This window comes from Sinohyriopsis cumingii, chromosome 1 (assembly GCF_028554795.1).
Source record: "Sinohyriopsis cumingii isolate HCF-2022 chromosome 1, ASM2855479v2, whole genome shotgun sequence".
Taxonomy (NCBI): Eukaryota; Metazoa; Mollusca; class Bivalvia; order Unionida; family Unionidae; genus Sinohyriopsis; species Sinohyriopsis cumingii.
This window is the reverse complement of record NC_142961.1, coordinates 69362941-69384588: the sequence shown is the minus strand read 5'-3', so window position 1 is coordinate 69384588 and position 21648 is coordinate 69362941. Positions and strand designations below refer to the sequence as shown.

Here is a 21648-nt window from a genome sequence, read left to right as displayed (position 1 = left end):
AGTCTGGTACCCTATTGTTTTTATACATTTTTTTAAACTGAGTGAGAGAAGCCAAAACGGCTTCGATATGTACCGTTAACATCACGCAGATTTGACCTCGCGGCCGCTAGGATTCATAATTTTTTGACAATTATTGTCAGTAGTAATAGCCACTGATTATCAAAGTGAACAATCTCAACATCTTACTTAGGGAAGCCATAAAGGCTACCAAACCATTTTCCTGCTGACTTGGGTATTGTACATCGATACTGCAACTTCTCAGCTGTTACCACTGTTCAATAATTGTAATTTTAACAATTATCAGTGACGAAACCGGACTTCTTACTATAACACAGCAGTAAGGCTAATTGGATTACATGTACGTACCCTTTTGCATGGATTAAAATTTGAGTCTTTCTCGGTTTTTATGGAATAAATTTGGCTTCTCGTGAGGCGTAAATGATATAATATTAACCTTAGTGGTAAATGTACTTTACTCATCACTTCTTTCAGTAACGAAAACCTGACATCGGGAAACAGAAATCGGATTACTTAACACACATTATGAATAAAATACTTGTTCTGGATACATATTCAAATAAAATGCGGCCGCTTGTGAGGGGTAAATTTTATAATTTTGCACTAATATGCTGGCCGCTGTTCGTGTTAGCCGGGTGGCCTTTCGCGAAGGGTACTTTTGAAAACAAACTCGTCGGTGGCAGCGGATTCTGGCCGTAAGGAGCGGGTGGCCGCTGGTCAGGGGGTCGTTCAAGAGGGGGACTACTGTATTATGAAGGCTTATTTTCTCTCTGGGTTCAATTGTCACTGCACAGTCTGTAACCCAGAAATCTGCCAAATGTAACTGCAGTTGACTGCTTGTATTAGAAGGTGAGTTATTTGACCACATTTTACTCCACTCAAAGTACTGGTACATCAGCTACGCCCCTTACTGACAAATTCCACTTAATAATAATAGTGACAGGTAGGCTATTACTAACATTAAAGTGTTTTTTTTTTTTGAGTTTTGATTAATAGCAAAATCTAAATGTATTAACAAGGTAAATTTTTGTCTGATTGGTAAACCTTGTTAACATTTTGGAAACCAAATTCCAGTCAGATTTGGAACATCATGGTAAATAAGTGTATGTTACCATTGTCTTAGATAAGGTCTCTGATAAGTGAGATCTGCACATGTTAATGACACATGCATCTGATTTTCTGACTGTATCATTTGAAAGAATTTAATCATGATGTAGTAAAATAGGTCAAATCTACATGATATGAAGTTTGTGAGATAATTTACATAGCATGTTTTCTTAAATATTACTGAAGTCTGCTTGGTGAAATGGTCAGCTGTTAAGGTTTGTGAGCCAGGTGAATCAATATGAGGCACACTTGGGCCTCTTGCACCTTTTGAAGTTATTTGAGAAGATTATTGATTATTGGATTGCTATATTCAAAATCTTCTATTATGTTCCAATAAAAACTTGATGCTGGCAAGTTATATTGATTCATCTGAAAAAGGTCAAATACAGTATTTTTAATTTTTATGTTCATATACTTTGCCTTGATTTTATATTTTGTTCTTTGTACATTTATTTACACTTAGGTGGAGACGTACTTTCATGAGTTTGGTCATGTGATGCATCAAATTTGTGCACAGGCGGACTTTGCACTCTTCAGGTATGGTATATCTGAGTTTCCAAGATTTTTTTTCAGTCATGAAATCACTAATATGAGATATATGTTACCATATTTCTTGTATTCAGCAAACCACTGAAGGTCATATATGTTAACTGCATTTCATTGATAGGTATGTCATGTAAATTAATTGTGTTTCATTGATAAGTGTGTCACTTAATTGTATTTCATTGATAGGTGTGTCATGTAAATTAATTGCATTTCATTAATAAGTTTGTGATGTAAATTAATTGCAGTTCATTGATAGGTGTGTCATGTAAATGAATTGCATTTCATTGATAAGCGTGTCATGTAAATTAATTGCATTTCATTGATTGGTGTGTCATATAAATTAATTGCATTTCATTGATTGGTGTTTCATGTAAATTAATCACATTTCATTTATAGGTGTGTCATGTATGCTAACCGTATTTCATTAATAGGTGTGTCATGTGAATTAATTGCATTTCATTGATAGGTGTGTCATGTATGTCAGTTGCATTTGAGTGGGATGCCAACACCTGAGCAAGATATTGATCAGAAAGGGCCAGTAAACATAAAATACATTTGCTCAACGAATGAGAAAATATTTTGAGGACTTGAGAAATTATGTAAAATTCAAATAGAAAACAACAGCTTTCATGAAAATCTTATGATGATAAGTCATACAAAAGAATGCAAGTACTTCACACCATAACACATGCTAGTAAAAAATGAAAAGATGACATTTTCTGTTCTTTTACATCTGACAGTGAACAGTTGGATTTGACCTGAGTATTTTAACATCCCATTTGGCCACCATGTTAGTATAGATGACACATGTCGAATATGTGATTATTATTTATAATATTCAAAATTAATTTGTGACAAAGACAAATCTTTTGCAGAAATGAAATAATAGTAATTTTTTAAAATACTTTTTGTCACAAAAAATGACAGCATGCGGTTAACAGCATTACAGTTGTAACAAAATTACTCTGGGATTTCCATAAATTACTCTGGAATTTCCATAAATTCCTGTTGGAAACTATCAGAGTACCAGTACAGTGAAAATGTATCATGATACATACCATCAGAATATGGCACTGCAGTACACCAGTATATCAGTAATACCACACACCTTACTTATAGATTTCATATATGTTAATTGCACTTCATTGATAGATTTGTTGTTTCAGTGGTACCAGTGTGGAGCGTGACTTTGTGGAGGCACCATCCCAGATGTTAGAAAACTGGTGCTGGGAGAAAGAGCCTTTGAAAAGAATGTCAGAACATTTCAAAGATGGCACTCCTATCCCAGACGAGATATTGGATAACTTAATGAAAAGTCGGGTCGCAAATGCAGGAATGTTTAATTTGAGACAGATCTTACTCGGAACATTTGACCAAACTATACATACACAGGCTCAGGTATGGTTTTGTAAAAATGCATCATTGGGTCAGTAGATTTACTGGGCATAATATCATGTTAACATGACTTTTTGCAAACATGCTGACATGACTGTTTGTATACCTACTAATTATTTTTAACTTTTAAACTTGCATAAATCTTTTCAGGCCATCATGCAGCACATAACATTTTTAAATGTTGGTGTAAATAGAATGCAACATACTCCTTTGGAAAAGAATTCTAGATTTCTTATGTATTTATAATTTTTATTTCAGATCTAGAGATCAAACTTGCATCACAAAGGTGGCACATTTTGATTACTTTAATAATTATTATTCAAAAACAGTGCCAATTATTCACTGGGTACAATCAAAGAGTTCATGTTTTTTCTTCTGGAACAAAGAAAATAGAATTTTGTTAATATTTTGTACTGAAGTTCTTAAAAAAGTTGTTCTTATGGGTGTTTAAGATTTGGCTAAGTTTTAAATACTAATTAACATAAAATGAAAAAACACCTGTGAATGTTTAAAATATAAATTTATTTTTATTTGTTACACAAGCTATATTGGATTTACACACTGATGATGAACATATTTCTTTATCCCAATGCAAAATGTGAATATTTTATTTAAATATTCAGCTTCTGTATTACATAAAATGTATCGGATTTACAGACAATAATCATATAACCATCATTCGTGATGAAGGATGGGCTGATAACAGATTTAGATTCCTTGCTGTCAGCGATGATGACACTTAAAAAAGTCATGTGAAGGGAGTAGATGGGTGAAATCAGAGTGAAAGAACAAAAAATTAAAGCTCATCTTTTTATTATGAAATAATTGTTTGTGGTTTATAATAAACATATCATCACATCGTCAGAGAAACAGTCAAAAACTTAGAAGTCACAAACTTATTTTGCAACAGAAAGATATATATTTTTTAGTTTCATAAACTGCAAATGACTGTAGCAGGCAACAGTATTCATTCTAGAATGTAAAAAAATATTTTTGCTGCCAAATTTGGTTTGTTTGTCAACAGTATCAAGATTTTTTTCAGTACTAAGCAGTTAAAAAGGAATTCAAGGACAAAATAAACAAGACTTAACATGTATTCTTGGAAATTCTTTTTAGTTCATAGAGCATCAGTCCATCTGAGAGACTTTTGTTTTCATTCACTACAGGCTGACACAGCAAGAATACTGTCCAAGTTATCGGAAGAGATCATGGGCTTTCCATCTGTCCCTGGAACCAACATGGCTGCCTCTTTTGGTCATCTTGCAGGAGGCTATGATGCTCAGTATTATGGATATCTTGTAAGTTGCTTAAAAAGCAGATCAAACTATATTTGAAAATCAAGACATCTTGGTATAGAAGATTTGTTAGTTGACTTTTCTGTGTATATATAATGTTAGAGGAAGATAGAACAGATGCTTCTAATTTGCCAAAAGGAAGAATAGCACTGATAGTTTCACAATATTTTATGAATAAAATATTATATATGCAGGAACATAAAAAGTATGTGAATTTGCTATTATCTTCTAAATACATTACATGATAAATTAGGAATCCTTCCACTACCAGTTACATTAAGCTCTTTCAAGTGAATTTTTTTAAAACCTTTTAAAGTGCTTAGTAATCAACTTAATTAGATGAAAGTTAAATGAAAGTGGTCTCCTCATGTATAAATGGATTGATGACAAATCCTATCGTTCATCAGTTACTATGAAACTTTTTGAATAATTGCAGTCTTGTTCTTATAAAGTTTGGCATAAGGATGGGAATTATCAATACATTTATTGTACTGTACTACATGATGGGAATTATCAAAGGGAATACATTTATTGTTATTCATGTTTTAATTTGCCTTCTTTAACATGACATTATTTCACTAATGTAGTATCAGAAGACAGAAGTAATAATAAATATTGATTCAAGTTGGAGGAATTCTTACTTCACAAGGAAAGTATACTCCATCTATATTAACATGTCTTTCTTTCTCTCTCTCAACAATGTTCTGCCCTTTACAATTTTAGCCACGCTTTGTTGCCTTTATGCATTTAATTGCACTTAGGTACTTTTACACAGGTAGCCTATGCAACCTCACAAATAAGTTTGGGCTGTAATTTTACTTATGTTAAGGTGCAAGTCCCTGAGACCTATAGAAAACTCTTAAAAACGCAATGACTAGCTACATGCAGGTGAATTTTCTCTGCTAATACATGTAGTGTCCAGAAACCACACTTCATTGCATTTACCTGTATGGGTCATCCTTGAACCCCCTCACAGCTAGTATGGTGATATAAATTCATCTGCTGTTTTCCAGTTAATGCTATTAAGGCATAGCACTGCTCCATCTTTGTGTTTAATAATAAGAGACAGTTGCAGAGCTGCAACAGTTTTATATGTTCTGCTCTATTTGTCTTACAGATTAAACCATTGGGAAAATGCAGAAATGCACAACTAAGGACAAAGATACAATAAGCCTACATGCTGACATGTTCTCAGTGTGGAAAGTTTTGGCAGATATGGGAGAAAAATTAACAAAGGGCTCTCCAGTTACAAAACACCAAAAATCTACATAATCAGAGACAGTCCCAGCACCTATGTCACCCCCCCACCACCAAGAATTCTCATTGCTAGCGATACTTTTAGGCCTTGCCTCCTGAGGGCTACACTCTACAACTCTTGATGATAAACAGCGAGCAAATGAACAAAGTATCCTTTTGGTCCACTGATACATGGACTGGACACTTGGATCGAACATCCCATAACCCATCCCAGCATTGCGACTCAGACGAGTCCTGAAAACTAGCATGGCCCATTTCTGTTTTAACTGGCCTATGCCTACTGCAAGGGACCTTCAGGGTTAAGACCTTGACACAATAAGTTCATGAAATCAATCTGTTATCAAGTCTGTTGATCCTCTTGTATGCAGGCATTTATGGAGACCAGTCTAACTGCACTCTCCATTTATGATGCTGGGCTTATCTGCCACTTCTTAATTCTCTCAACCTTTGGTACAGTAGAAGGGACTTTTTAATCAGTGACAGATTGGAAATCACATTTCTGCTTCAGGAAGCTCCACAAGTTTTGTCAGCAACAGACCTTGACACTCTTTGCCAGCTCCTTCAATCAAGCAACAACCTCACCTCATGCAAGCAAAGATGACCATGGTTGTTCTCAGACTTCTTTTTCACTTCTTGATTTCACTATAACTTCAGAGATTCCACTGAAGAAGTTTTTCTGCCATTTGCCTCTGGAGTTCTGTTCTCCCCTCCTACCTTGTCAACCACCTGGATTAGAGCTCCAGCATCTGTTGATCTTATCACAAAACAAAAAAATCCAACTTCAAATTACTTCCACAGTCGGACAGATTCACCGACATTTTGAACTGTTTAACATTATCAATTACAAGACCCAAGCATCAAGTGTCTCTCTTTCTCTCAAAACTCCTTCCATCAAGTTTTCATCAGTGGTTCTACTATTGCCATACACCAGCCTTTCATTTGAAAACTGCAACCATTGACCAGGACATCGCAGCTTTGGGGATGACAGAACTATACAGAACTGCAGTGTAGTATCTGTTAGCTCTCTGTTGTGCTTGGTATCAATGGCTATCTTTCAACAGGTGGAAATGGTACATGCATGGGAGTTGGTCTCTAAAATGGTCCAGGTCTTGAACAGAGAGCTGTCACAGCAGCTGCAAATTTACAGTTGGCAAAATGAGATGCACTGCTCGCCACCTTCCATACGGATCATCATAAGGCCAAGCTACAAGCACAGCTGTTATTCTCTAATCACTTTTTAATGGCCACATCAACAAAGTATGTAAGCAAGCCACTAAGGAACCAAATTTTCCTGCCCCTCAACCACAACAGTGATACAGGGACATTTCGGGAAACTAACTAAGGAACCAAGGGACATGACCCAAGCACAAACTTCTGACCAGTTGTCCTATTGTAGTTTCTCATGTCAACAGCCATGGTCCTCACAAACTAAAGTGGACAAAAGACAGAAGTAGCGATTGCTTATGCCAAAGTTTCTCTATATGACCACCTCCATCTCAGAAAATGACATTGATTCCACACCTCTCTTCACACAGATCCTGGTTGTAGGAAGGCTTTGAATCATTGAACCCGACAAGTGTTTTCCAATGGACTCTGCATCACTTTTTAAAGACACCTGGCCAGAGTCACATCAGCTACAAACGTTCCAACAGACCCATTCATAGTCGCCACCTAGCAGCAAGAAATAAGTAATGATTGTCAGAAAGGGGTGGTAGAAATTGTTCAAAATCATAAATTCCCTGGGATTTTATTCCAGACTTTTCTTGGTCCCGAAGGCAAACAGAGTCTGTGCCCTGTCATCAACCTAAGAGCCCTCAATCAATTCATTCACACTCCTTGATTCTTGATGGAAGCACCACAGTGCATTTTGAATGCCACTCAAGAGGGAGACTTCAAAATCAGCATGGACATAAATTTTGCATATCTTCACATCCTGATTCACAAAGCTTCCAGCAAGTTCCTGTGATTTGCCTACAAGATAGAGCTTAATAAATCTGAGTACTTTCACTTGGACTTCACTGATTTTGATGAACCGTGTTATGGCTCATGTCCAAACCATCGCCAAGGTTGCTACATTATGTTACCTGGACAACCTCCTCCAAAAACAACAGGCGAGTTATGTATTTGAACACAATGTAACAATCCAAGTTACACTGCTTTTAAGCTGGTTTTTACCAGCACAGACAAAAATCCTACTTTGTACCGTCTCAACAATTTGAATATGGAATTCAACACTCAAGTAAACAGAGGAACGGGCATTGAAAATCAGGATTATGGTGGCTTTGTTACTCTTGATGGAATCTCTCTCAACACAGGCATTCCCTTGCCTTCTAAGCTTGCTCAGCGTGGCAGCAGACCTCATCATCCAAGGTTTCCTTTATTTGCATCAGTTACAAATGATTCCTTTATCTCAAAGAGGCCAAAAATTTGTCCACTGGTTCGACCTCATCCTGTTTGCACAAATATGAGGTACCATCTGCTAACTTGGAGCAACCTAACTTGGCTTACAGTGGGTATACCCCTGCAAGTACAACCGCCAGTCTGTAAGGATGCAAGTACAGAAATCTTGGTGCGTACACCATCTAACGTCTTTTAGGGAAGCCAGTGGAGTGTGGTCTCCCCAGGACCAGCATCTGTATATCAATATCCTCAAGATCAAGGCCATTTTGGAAGCCTTTCACTGGTGGCAGGAATATTTTACTAGAAAGGGAATCGTCCTATCTGACAACTCTAAAGTGGTGAATTATCTCAAACAGCAAGGTGGAACGAAGTTCCCAGTCCTTTGCTTACTGGTGTGGGACTTTCTAAAGTGGTGTCATCAGCAACAAATCCACGTCCAAGTCTGTCATATTCCTGGACATCTAAACATAATAGATTCTTTGGGACAATCAGCTTCTTCAGACAGAATGGTCTCTCCATCTCTCAGTTTTTCATTCAGATTTGCACCCAATTCTACCAACCATTGGTGGACCTGTTTGCAATAAAGTGGAATACCAAGCTTCCAACTCTCATCACACCAGTCCCAGATCCCAAAGCCAGGGCAATTTGCTATTCATAGATTGGAATGGCCAGGATGCATATGCCTATCCTCCAACACCTCTGATTCCAGAGATGATACTAAAGCTAGAGAATCCAAGTGTCGTCTCATCCTCATTGCATGACTCAGGAGAAGTTATAGATCAGCGATGTCATCAATCTCACAATGGAAATTCCATAGAAAATAAAGAAGTTCCCTCATCTACTCAAACAACCACAGTGGCAATTTTTTCACACCCAACCAGACCTACTGAACTAGCATGTCTGCGCCAGATTCAACAGACCCTCAGAAGTAAACAGTTCTCTTAACGAGTCGTGGAAAGAATCACTCAAGCAAGAGGACCCTCCAATCTGAAAATGCACAAAGGCAATTGGAAAATTTGTACACAGAACACATTCTACTTGAAATAGATACCTCTGGCTCTTCAGTGAGAAAAAGTTGGCACCAGACACAATCGAAGGTTACCACTCCACAATTGCTGACACCTTTCGTTGTCATGAAAGAGTGGATATCAAACAAAGCAAAGACTTACCCTACCTTCTCTCCAACTTTGATTTTCATGGCCACAAACATTGACTCTGTGCCCAAAATGGAACCTATCATGGATACTAGCTGGGCTGAACAAAACACCATTTGAACCAGTTTCAAGGGATTCTTTGGCTCACCTTACAAACAAGGCCTGCTTCCTTATCACATTTGCAATGGTAGGCAAAATCAGTATAATACTTGGCCTATTAGGGAACCCAATTTACATGCAGTTCTGACAAGACGGGTCAGTTTAACTTCTGAAAGTTCCAATATTCATCACCATTAGCAGGCTTCCGTTCATTGGTAACCAGACCTTTGTACTGAAATCATTGTCTACTGGACACTTTCACTCAAGGCCACCTGCAGGGTCCAGTATGAGCCTTGAAGTGGTATCTTAAAAAGACAGAGCCTTTATGTCGAGGGAGATCATGCCTATTTTTTTTATCTCAAACGGGGACAGGACACTATAACCATACAGACCAGTTCATCCTGGTTTAAGTGGGTTATTCGCTATGCATATCAAGAAATATATCCAGCTCAGATGAATTTAAGCTAACAAGGTTAGAGCACTTGCCAGAAGCAATGCCTTGGACCAGAACTGTTCTCTGACATTATCTATGCTATGGGATGGAGATCAGAGTCCACATTCTTCAGTTTTTACCTCAGAGATCTTTCATCCCAAAGGGCTCAACTCAGTCTGGTGGGACCTATAGTCATGGTTACCTTTCCAAGTTGTTCAGCAGCTTCATAAGATGTAGCTTCATGACTTCTGCTGGATTTGTAGGAGGGAACCTTTCCTTTTTCGAAGCCTCTCCCCGACAGATGGAGTCTTCTCCAGCTCAGTTACCAAGAAGCTGTCTCATAGACCTTAGGGGACTGGCGATGACATCCCCAGGGTAAGGGGATGTGCTTCCCTGCACTGCTTACCTATTCTCCTAAGGTATTATGACTGTGTAACATATTAAAAAAGAAGCTAATTTTTTCTAGTAAAATATGTTTCTTCACTATTACTTACCCAGCCATAATAAACATACACCCTCCCCCGCAGTTACATCCATATAGAAAGCATGCCTTGTGCTCCAGTAATAACTGATATATTGATGGGTTTTGACATCAATCCCTATATCAAGGGAAGATCACTGCCAGAATGCACTATTAACTCTTTTTAGCTAAAAGTTTTATCTGGGATGGCTGGATATGTGGAATAGCAGTAATTCTCCTAAGATATTATGATTGGGTTAGTATTAACGAAGAGACATATTTCACAAACATATATATATATATATATATATATATATATATATATATATATATATATATATATATATATATGATAGCGGGTTTTTACCCCGACTGAGTCATACCAAAGACTTATCAAAATGGGACTAGCAGCTGCCTCGCTTGGCACTCAGCATTAAGAGGTCAGTGTTAGGACTGGTCAGCCTGGTGTCAGGATAATATGACTGGGTGGGACATGATGCGACATGAATGGCATGATGCCCCAGTGCTAGACCACTATAAACTGCCACACTGCAGACATCGTATCAATATGACTGGAAAATTGTTAAAGCTATGTTAAAAATAAAAAATCTCAAACACACACACACACACACACCACAAGATTACAAATATCCAATAAACAGAACAGAACAGTGCAGTTCTACAGGAGAATGCTTGATAATACTAACAGAAGTTGTATAAATACAAATAAATGGTGGTATCATACAGGGTTGAGAATTTAATTTGTACTCTGGGAGATTTGAACACAGGTATTAGGAACTTAAGTTTTCTATTTTCTACACTGTATGATATATATATATATATATATATATATATATATATATATATATATATATATAATTTGAGAATAATGAAAAAGTGTGCTTTGCATATGCCAGAGGACTCATAGATGACATTGAACCCTTATGCTATAAAAATAATAATACTGCATAACATGTACAATTGCTATAATAATAATAATACACACTGCATATCATTTATGATTCCTATGATAATAATAATAATACACATTGCATATCATGTATGATTGATATAATAATAATAATACACACTGCATATCATGTGTGATTATTATAATAATAATAATACACTGCATATCATGTATGCTTACTATAATAATAAAAATACACACAGCAAATCATGTATGATTACCATAATAGCAATAATAATACAGCAAGTCATGAATGATTAATAATAATAATAATAATAATAATACACAGAGCAAATCAGGTATGATTACCAAAGTAATAATAATAAACACACATCAAATCATGTATAAATACCATAATAATACACATCAATACCATAATAATAATACACACATCAAATTATGTATGATTACTATAATAATACACAGCAAATCATGTCTGATTATTATAATACAAAGCAAGTTATGTATGATTACTATTACAATACACAGCAAATCAAGTATGATTACCATAATAATACATGCATCAAATAAAGTATGATTACTATATTAATAATACTAACAGCATATTATGTATAATTACTATAATAATAATACACATAGGAACAGATTTTGAACAAACATTAAATAAATATGCAGCACAGTTGTCTTTACTTTTAAAATATGGGTAGAGCATTGATATTTTTATTAAATAAATATCCATTTGTGAATAAAAACTATATTTACAATACACTTATCCCTTTTGTTTCTGGAGGGAGAAGTCACTTCTTCCAATTTTCTGAAGCTAGTTTTGAGCCCAGCAAAGAAAGAATGAAAGTTTATTTAATCTATTTGTTAATTGTTTTATAGCAAGAACTAAATTCAAAAAAATTGGTACCCCACAAAATATAGCAAATTTACACATTTTAGTACCACTTGATTTGCAAGTTTTACCTATATGTTTCAGTGGAGTGAGGTGTTTAGTATGGACATGTTCTACTCCCGTTTCCTGAAGGAGGGAATCATGAATCCTAAAGTAGGCATGGACTACAGGAGGTATATACTACAGCCAGGTGGATCTCTGGTAAGCCATACCCACACATTATTCGCTTTTTCATCAGAGCAGGGTTGTCTAACCCTGTCATTAACATGAATCCAAAGGGGCCATGGCCTTCAGGGTTCTACAGTCAGGTGAATTATCAGGTAAATTGCCAGTAAGGCACTGACTTGATTGTTTCCATCATCCTTATTGGAACTAATAGCATGGAACAGATCTTCTTGGCCCTTGTGTTAGATGCCCAGTTGACTTATTGATATAGAATAGGTCTGGTGCACTCGTCTTTGTATCATGTAAGATGACTAATGTGGTCAGGATCTGTAGTGGCTCCATGGTTAGCACACTAGACTTGCAAAAACAAAGGTATAGGTTTGAATCTTACTACTGGATCAGCTAATGATGACTACCATAGTGTATCCTTGGATAATACACTTTCTTTTAATTCCCTGAGCAATTAAATACCTACTTGTTTTGCTCTGTTGTAAAACACATAACAACCAAACCTTCATTTAGACAAGGTAAGTTTTGGATTGGGCTAACTGACTTTACCATGGTGCTTCTCCACAATGAGTTGAAAAATTTCAGACATGTGATAAAACTTTTAATAAAAATCATCATTATCACTATTCTTATGAATACAGAGTTTAGAGATACTTTAGAGAGTCATTACACATAAAACTGTGTGTAGCAACAGTGGCTTAGTGGTTAACATGCCAGACTCTCAATCAATAGGTAGCATATTCGACTTCTACCAGACCATTCTGGCTTAGCTGCTGTGGTATGCCGCCGGACATGACACATTATTTCCATTGCATTGGCAGTTTACAGTCCTTTATCATCTTTGCTAGCCAGGGTTCCTATAACCCTGTCTACACCTTGGCAGATGGAACAGCTATATTGGTGCTTTGTCATAGCGACGTCTATTGGATTCATGTGTTGCTTCTCTTAGTATATAATGCCAACTAACCAATACTGTGGTGCATTGTGCATCAGCCAAAAAGGTGGTGGCAGTTGACATAAAAAGGATACTTTGTAAGTTTAACATCAAAAGTATGGCTATATACCAGAGGTGAACCATTACATGTGTATTTGAGTGAAAGGCATTGTGTAAACACAGATCGGCACGGGATAATTGCTTATTTATCAGTCCATTTAAGTTGTGTGCTCCCCTTGTCTCAATCACATGGGAACCATGTTCAAATTTGAACAACATAATTTTGATTGAATTCGGTGGCTTACGGCCGCATCCAATGAAATTCACAGGCCTGAAGCACAGAAATATCTGCTTGATATGTCAAGGTGTAGATAGGGTTATTGGAACCTTGGCTAGAGAAGATGGTCTTTTATGTGCTGATGTAACCTTCAGTACCAATCAATATCAAGAAGATAAGATGAATTGCTTATTTATATGCAAACATGATCTCGTGGGTCGGTGGTTCTTCCCTGGGTTTTCCAGGGTTCTTCCTCCACCAATTATACTGGCCGCCATGTATAGCCTATCTTGTGCTGAAAATGGCGTTAAACCCTACAACAACAACAACAACAACAACATATGCAAACATGATGGACATAAATATGAGTTAATGAAGTAGTACAAATTTACTCCAGTATATACATCCACGATTTATTTCTAATGTTGTACCACAATTCATTTCTAATGCTGTACCATTTATTTCAGGATGGTGATGTTATGTTAAGAAACTTCCTTGGACGCGATCCTCAACAAGATGCATTCCTCATCAGTAAAGGCCTCAAGGTGGGGAGCAATTTGTAGAATACAAATAAAGGGACCACAGAAATTAATACTTTCTATCAGTTTCCTTGGGGCTTTTTTTTTTAAAATCATTTTTATTTCACAAAAGGAACGGTCATCTTGGATCTTATACAAATCAGAATTGGTGATGTAAATATCAGGATTCTTTTCCTGTGATTCTTTCCGTGTCTGAGAAACTTTTGCAGCCAATAAAGTAATGAATATCATACGGTACAAAAGCATGTTGCTTCTTCATTTTACAAGAATTGTGGGAGATAGGCTTGTTTTAGCTGATTTAAGACAAAATGAAATTTGTAAACAACACATCTGTTAATTATACTCCGATCTTTTCACTCCATGGCAGTTTAAGCTGAGCATAAGATCATGAGAACTTATAGTCCTGCATCTGTCATCTGTCAACAATTGCTGTTTTCAAATTCTCCTCCCCCCAAAACATTTCAACCATATTTATCAGAGAATAATATGGCATGAAAACTTGATAATTGCAACACTAGTAGCTGGTAAAGGAAAGTAACATTTCCATTGGTCAGAATGTTACCACGTGATCAAAATGAATTTTGTTTATTTCTGTATGAACTGTAAGGAGAACTACTTTTCTAAGAATACCCACTTCTATAAATAGAGTCACGTGTACAGCAGAAGATAAACAATGCCAGTGAAAGCAGACATGAAGTAAGCATTAAAGGAAAACAACATTCTAACTATTAATTAAAAAAAATAATTGAATAAATTTGGTTTCCTTTGGTTGAAGAACTGGTATTATGATGACCTTATTATGATCAAGCAGGACAATCCCAAGTGTTATAAATAGCTACATAACATGAAACCCCAAACTTGTAATATTACGCTCAATTAAGTTTTCTGGTTTTTAATGATGCAAACAAAATATTATAATGAATGATTGAAATTTCAATTATAAGAGTTTAACAGGTTTTTTTTTCTGAGTTTATCTTGGTATAAACTGTCAGTTGCCGACTCGCACAGCTTACATAATGCCCTTCAGGCAGTTTATACCATGATAAACTCAGAAGAAACAAAGTTAAACTCTTAATTAAGTTTGAACAAATGATACTGATATGCAGTCAGAAATGGCTGCCATTATTAAAAGTAGAATGAAGAAACTGACAGAACAAATTATGCCTGATTTGCCCTCAGATACGTCCACATACTGTAATGTGTTTTTTTTAAAAAGAAGAGCTGTAAATAACTTCTCCAAACTTATGAGCAGAATTTTAGTAAATTTTACAAAGTATTTTTGTAATGAAGGTCTTTCTAATTTGTATGAAAAATGCAGATTTGCCATCAGATATGGCCATTGTTACTAAGAACAATACAACCTTTACATAACTTCTCAATATGATAAAGAAAAACCTTAAAACAAAAGTCAGTAAAACTGCTTGACAGAGTTTTACCAAATTTAACATTTCAGGTTTTCACAAATAATGCATATCTGCTGTCTAATCTTTGAATTACTTTTTCCAAAAGTGCTGGACTGAATTTGACCTAATTTTACAGAAAATTACAGGCATGAATGTCTTGAAATTGTTCGGTTGATGCTGATCTGCAATCAAATATGGCAGGCGTTACTAAAAGTTGAAAAAGTGTTTTAAAATGACTGCTCACTAACCCACTCAACAGATTTTTTAAAGCAGTCATGAACACCTTTCAAATATCAGAAAGGCATTGATACCATCTGGCATTAGGTAAATGTCAACCAACTGCACTTGCATCTGGCGTTAGGTATATGCCAACCAATGGCCCTTGCATATGGCATTAGGTAGATGTCAACCAACTGCCATTGCTTATGGCATCAGGTAGATGTCAACCAACTGCCCTTGCATGTCTTTTGGGTAGATGTTAACCAACTGCCATTGCAGCTGGCTTTTGGATATATCTCTGACTGATTTGTTAATAAAAATGAACTCATCTAATTTCATATCTAGGATAGATTACTGACCAAGTAAATTTCAGTAAGTGAAGATACCTTACAGAAGAGAATTTTGCTGAAAGAATTTCAGCTTGGAATCATTTTGTAATGGATAATAACTAACGCATGTGGATATGTTGAATTTTATTAATCTAACACACTTTTTTTAATATAAAAAAATTTGATTAAGTTAGATGATGGATTAATGAATAATTTGAATTACCTGGAATAGATCCTTATAAGCTTTTAATTTAATAAATGCACTACACAATTTTTTTGAGAAATCTAACATCTCTCAAATATTTACATCACTTCAAAGATTTGCTTTGTCCTGAATAAGATCTTTCTTTTGTTACTTCCAAAATTGAAGAAGAAAACTACACGCAGCAGTTCAAGGTTTCAAAGTTTTGCTTTTGTTTGATAAAGATTGGTAAATAATAATGAGCACAAATTACAATCCAGATTTATTAGTTCATGTTTTCAGTTCACCATGAAACAAAATCCAATTTTACTAGTTAATTTTTCAGTTCACTATGAAACTTCATTCTGTAGCATAATTTTCACAAAGGTGTTACACTGTAAACTAAATGTTGTACCAGTCATTACGTCCTGTAGCAAAAGGTCATATTAGGTGCTTGATAGAGAAGTAATTGATCCACAATATCATAAATCATGTGTAAAATTCTATTTTCTTGGTTCATGACATTCAATTATTCATTTAATGGATACACTGGAAGAAAAGGCAAATCTGCGAGGCAACAACTGTAGAACTATATAGTGCAACAATCTGAAAAAGAAAATTGCATTCATAAATGGTAAAATAGACATTTTTCTTTAAGTAATAGAACAGTGTTATGTTCTTCAGCAGAACATCATCAGCATAAGAGAGATTTGGGCTGTCATGCTATTTATACATGAACACACTTAATTTGCACCACATATATAACAAACACTCTTAATTAATTTGCACTACATTTACAAATATGCCAGGGGGCCCTGAGTGGTCTAAAGTGTTTTCCATTACAGATCACTGCCATCTCACCTCAGTTTGCGTGGGTTCAAGTCTCGGGCTCGGCCAATGTGGATATGTGAGAAAGCTTGCTAGTAGCTTCTTGTGGGTCGGTGGTTCTTTCCAGGGTTTTCCCTGCCTCTTCCTCTACCATTAATACTGGCCGCCATGTATAGCTTATCTTGTGCTGAAAAATGGCGTTGAACCCTATAACAACAACAATAACAAATATGCCCATAAACTGAATATGCACAACATGCATAAACAACACATGTTCATATACTGAATATACACTACATGCATGAACAACACATGTTTATACACTTAATTTGCACCACGTGCATGAACAACACATGTCCATACACACTTAATTTGCACTGCATACATGAACAAAATATGTCCATACACAATATGCACTACATACATGAACAATACATGTCCATACACACTAAATATACACTACATACATGAACATTACATGTCCTTACACACTTAATATGCACTACATACATGAACAGTACATGTCCTTACTTAATATGCACCAAATTCATGAATAACACATGTACTTACACACTTAATATGCACTACATACATGAACAATACATGTCCTTACTTAATATGCACCAAATTCATGAACAACACATGTACTTACACACTTAATATGCACTACATACATGAACAATACATGTCCTTACTTAATATGCACCAAATTCATGAATAACACATGTACTTACACACTTAATATGCACTACATAAATGAACAATACACGCCCATACACACTTAATATGCACTAAATACATGAACAATACATGTCCTTACACACTAATTATGCACCAAATGCATGAACAACACATGTTAATACACTTAATTTGTACCAACAGCATGAACAACACATGTTGATACACACTTAATTTGCACCAATAGTATGAACAACACGTTAATACAATTAATTTGTACCAACAGCATGAACAACACATGTTCATACATACTTAATTTGCACCAATAGTATGAACAACACGTGTTAATACACTTAATTTGCACTAATAGTATGAACAACACATGTTAATACACTTAATTTGTACCAATAGTATGAACAACACATGTTCATACACACTTAATTTGCACCAGTAGCATGAACAACTCAACTCAGAACTGTCCTGATTGTATGCAGTGACTCCGGAATAAATATATGATGTCTAGTTTACATAAAAGCAGGTTACATAATATGAAGTAGTCTGTCATTATAATGCTGTCCATGGGAGTCATAGCCATACTGCATTACAGTGAGACTGCCTTATAATGAAGTACATGATACAGTAGTCACACAGTAATGCTGTCCACTGGAGTCAAGAGTATATGGCCTTACAGTGAGACTGCCTTATAATGAAGTACATGATACAGTAGTCACACAGTAATGCTGTCCACTGGAGTCAAGAGTATATGGCCTTACAGTGAGACTGCCTTATAATGAAGTACATGATACAGTAGTCACACAGTAATGCTGTCCACTGGAGTCAAGAGTATATGGCCTTACAGTGAGACTGCCTTATAATGAAGTACATGATACAGTAGTAACACAGTAATGCTGTCCACTGGATTCAAGAGTATATGGCCTTACAGTTAGGATAAGAGACCACAGACACATCACCGACGGTACTGAGGAGCCACCCATAACAGCTGTTATTTCTAGCTTTGGCTGAGCCCGGAAAAAAAGTTCCAGGGGTCTTCCACAACCTAAGGAACTATGATGGCCATTTACTGGTGGCATTTCCGAAATGGCCTCGATGGCAAACATCAGTGCCATTCCCAACAACATGGAAAAGTATATGAACATTTCCCTGGGCCACCTCCACTTTATAGACATCTACCAGTTCTTGCCCTGCAGCCTTTCAAAGCTGGATCACGGACCCCCCCCCCCCCCCCCATGATATACCGAATAAAATGTACTGCTTCTGACCGCCATGTGTGTCTATCCGTATGAGTATATGAATGGCTGGGATCAGTTTAATATTCTGCAATAACCCCCCCCCCCCTTTTCAGCACCATCAGTTGTTATGTATATATTTGGAGGACTATCATTACGCTCAAATGTTTCCTATGGCTGTAGGACGATGGGAGACAATCACGACCTTTACTTTAAGTCCATCTGGTTGATATCTTTGAAGCCTTTTGAGTCGCTTGCTTGATGACTTATGGCATCAGCCATTCGGATTATTTTAGTACCTCCATTATAAGCAGGGATGCAATGCTAAAAACCAAAGGCGCAGAGCTGCAGCTACTGGCATTGATATGCATCATTTTTTAGATTCGGACTTGAGGCGGTACCTCGGAGGTGTTGTTGTTGTTGTAGGGTTTAACGCCATTTTTCAGCACATGATAGGCTATACATGGCGGCCAGCATTAATGGTGGAGGAAGAACCCGGGAAATCCCCGGAAAGAACCACCGACCCTCGAGAAGCTACTGGCAAGCTTTCTCACATACCCACATTGGCCGAATCCGAGACTCGAACCTACGCAGACAGAGGTGAGATGTCAGTGATCCGTAACGGAGAGCGCTTTAGACCACTCGGTCACTCGGGGCCCCACCGCAAAGGTGAGTTATGCAATATGTAAAGGTCAATAACTCAAGTGTCCAGATTACAACCACTACAAACCTAACACCTATATCACTTACATCACGCCATCATGGTGTCATCTTCATTCAGGGTGACCACCACGGCAAGCTGCCGCAGAACCACTCCGATGCGCGCCAAAACCCTTTTTTAAGAAAGCAACTTCTCCTGTGTGTACTGGTGCCCGAATAGCCGCTCTGCAAGTTTTCTGTCAATACCTTGGACACCGAACTCGCCTCGCTGCTTTCGGACGGTACGCCTGACCAGGAGCTGCGGCACGGCACATATACACTCCCAGGGTCGACCTTCGGCAGCTTAGGCAAAAGGAGCATATCGTATGTAAGCATTTTTGATGCCGCAGACATTAAATAAGTATGGACATCGTTGAATGTTACGCCACAAGGGGGATTAAAAATTCTCAGCAACTCTGGCCCCTATTTCCCCACCGCGTTCATACGTTGGTAATCGTCCAATCGGGCAGCAGAAAGACCAAGCTGTTCTTGAATTTCTATCGTGCAGGAAGAAGTGGTATCGACTGTACGTGGTCGCCTTCATGGACGACCTCGCGTGATATGATGTGCTGCGGAAGATCAGCGACGCAACAGTCCGCTAGAACACCAACGTTCTTTACTTGACCCAGCGGCGCGCCGACATCCCGAAGGTGATCAGCGATGGTCGTCCTCATTTTCGAGACCGACATCCACAGCCTGCGCAACGTTCATGTCACATGTAGGCCACCTTTATACCGATGCAACCACCGTACCATTCTTATCCACCTTGGACCTGTAGACAGCCTAGCGATAATACCTCGTGGATATGTAATTAGAGCATACTTGTGAGCGACAATCTTACCAGCAACTTGTTATCGACTTACTACAATGCCGTTTACAAAAATAACAACCTTGGCGTCACTGAAATTAGCCTGTGCTTGAACGGCCACCAGAAGCCAACAGATGAAATTCTTCTGGGTTACACGACCAACAATGTGGCCGGCGCCACCGCCAGATCCTGAACCCCATGATCAAAACTTTGATACGATGTTGCAAATCAACCGAAGGACATCGCCGGACTCTGTCCGATTTACTACTTCAGTTTTGATTAATTCGACCTTATCAAACAATTGGTCGTGGACGAACGTTCCAAGGCCTGCGTTGGCTCGGACCCTGCCGATAGCAACAACTCAGCTTTCACCATCATCCTATCGGACAAAACAATGATGCTCGAGGGGGATGGGGAACGAATGCAGGTAGTCGAGGACAATTCAGATAATACAAACTAAAGCTCAAGGCATATGCACATACACACAGAATATAACTTGTGTCCCTCACTGAGCTCAAGACATGCACATACACGCGTTGCCAAACAAATTATACCTTATTCCCTCATCGAGAGCCAAATGGATAAGGTCGCCTTTTTTTTAGAGCCCGCCGCGGTCAGGCTGTAGTTGGGCTCCTCAGAACTCCAAAGGCGTCATTCTTTTATGCTGACGACCGTCCAGTACATGACCCTCTGAGGGGCTCACAAAGCCAAGCTCGTGTCGACTTTAATCTTTCCGTTGCCGCTTTCAAGGTCATACAAAAGGATGGTGGCATCATTTTACTGTTAGTTCTTTTCCATCCCTTGGCGATTGCTGACAAAGCGTCGGAGATCCAAGACATCATGGCCACTGGAGCCCTGGCTAATTTGATTCAGTTAGCATGGCTGGTCATCTGACAGCCAAAAAGGCTATGGGAGGCACCGTCGGCCGCCGATCCAAAGGAGGTCCAGTCCTCCGATTCACACAGAGGTGGTGACGAGGGCCCTTTCCAGCTTTAACCTGCTGCGCTTCGGCAGGTCCCCGAAGCACTCTACGGGCGAAACGATCTGAAGCGCCTGTCGGGGCTCAGCGGTCACGAGGCCGGCATCATAAACCTCGACACCTCGTAAAACCGCGGGCCTGGATGGTGACATTCCAAGCAACGACTGACTGCCTGTTCTACTTCGATTCGTATGTCTTCGCGCCTCCCATTACCTTTATATCTATCCTTGTGCTTACCAACTCAACTCTGTCCAAATAAAACCTGACGGGCCAATCTGCGTCTACGCATCCATCGAGGTTCTCAAGGCGCTGATCCATCCGCGATCCGATGCCTTGCACGTTGTTGTTTGTGGCACGGTC

The 21648-nt window shown here is 37.8% G+C and overlaps 1 protein-coding gene across 1 annotated transcript in view; it reads left to right on the top strand.

Annotated features, from left to right (window-relative positions):
- Window positions 1–14159, top strand: part of LOC149807075 (thimet oligopeptidase-like) — a 63319-nt gene extending 49160 nt beyond the window's left edge. The window contains exons 13-17 of the mRNA XM_089961531.1: window positions 1589–1662; window positions 2838–3069; window positions 4233–4364; window positions 12078–12194; window positions 13846–14159. Of these exons, the coding sequence (XP_089817657.1) occupies window positions 1589–1662; window positions 2838–3069; window positions 4233–4364; window positions 12078–12194; window positions 13846–13941 (651 nt within the window). The 3' untranslated portion in view covers window positions 13942–14159. The remainder of the gene's footprint in view (window positions 1–1588; window positions 1663–2837; window positions 3070–4232; window positions 4365–12077; window positions 12195–13845) is intronic.
- The last annotated feature ends 7489 nt before the right edge of the window (window positions 14160–21648 follow it).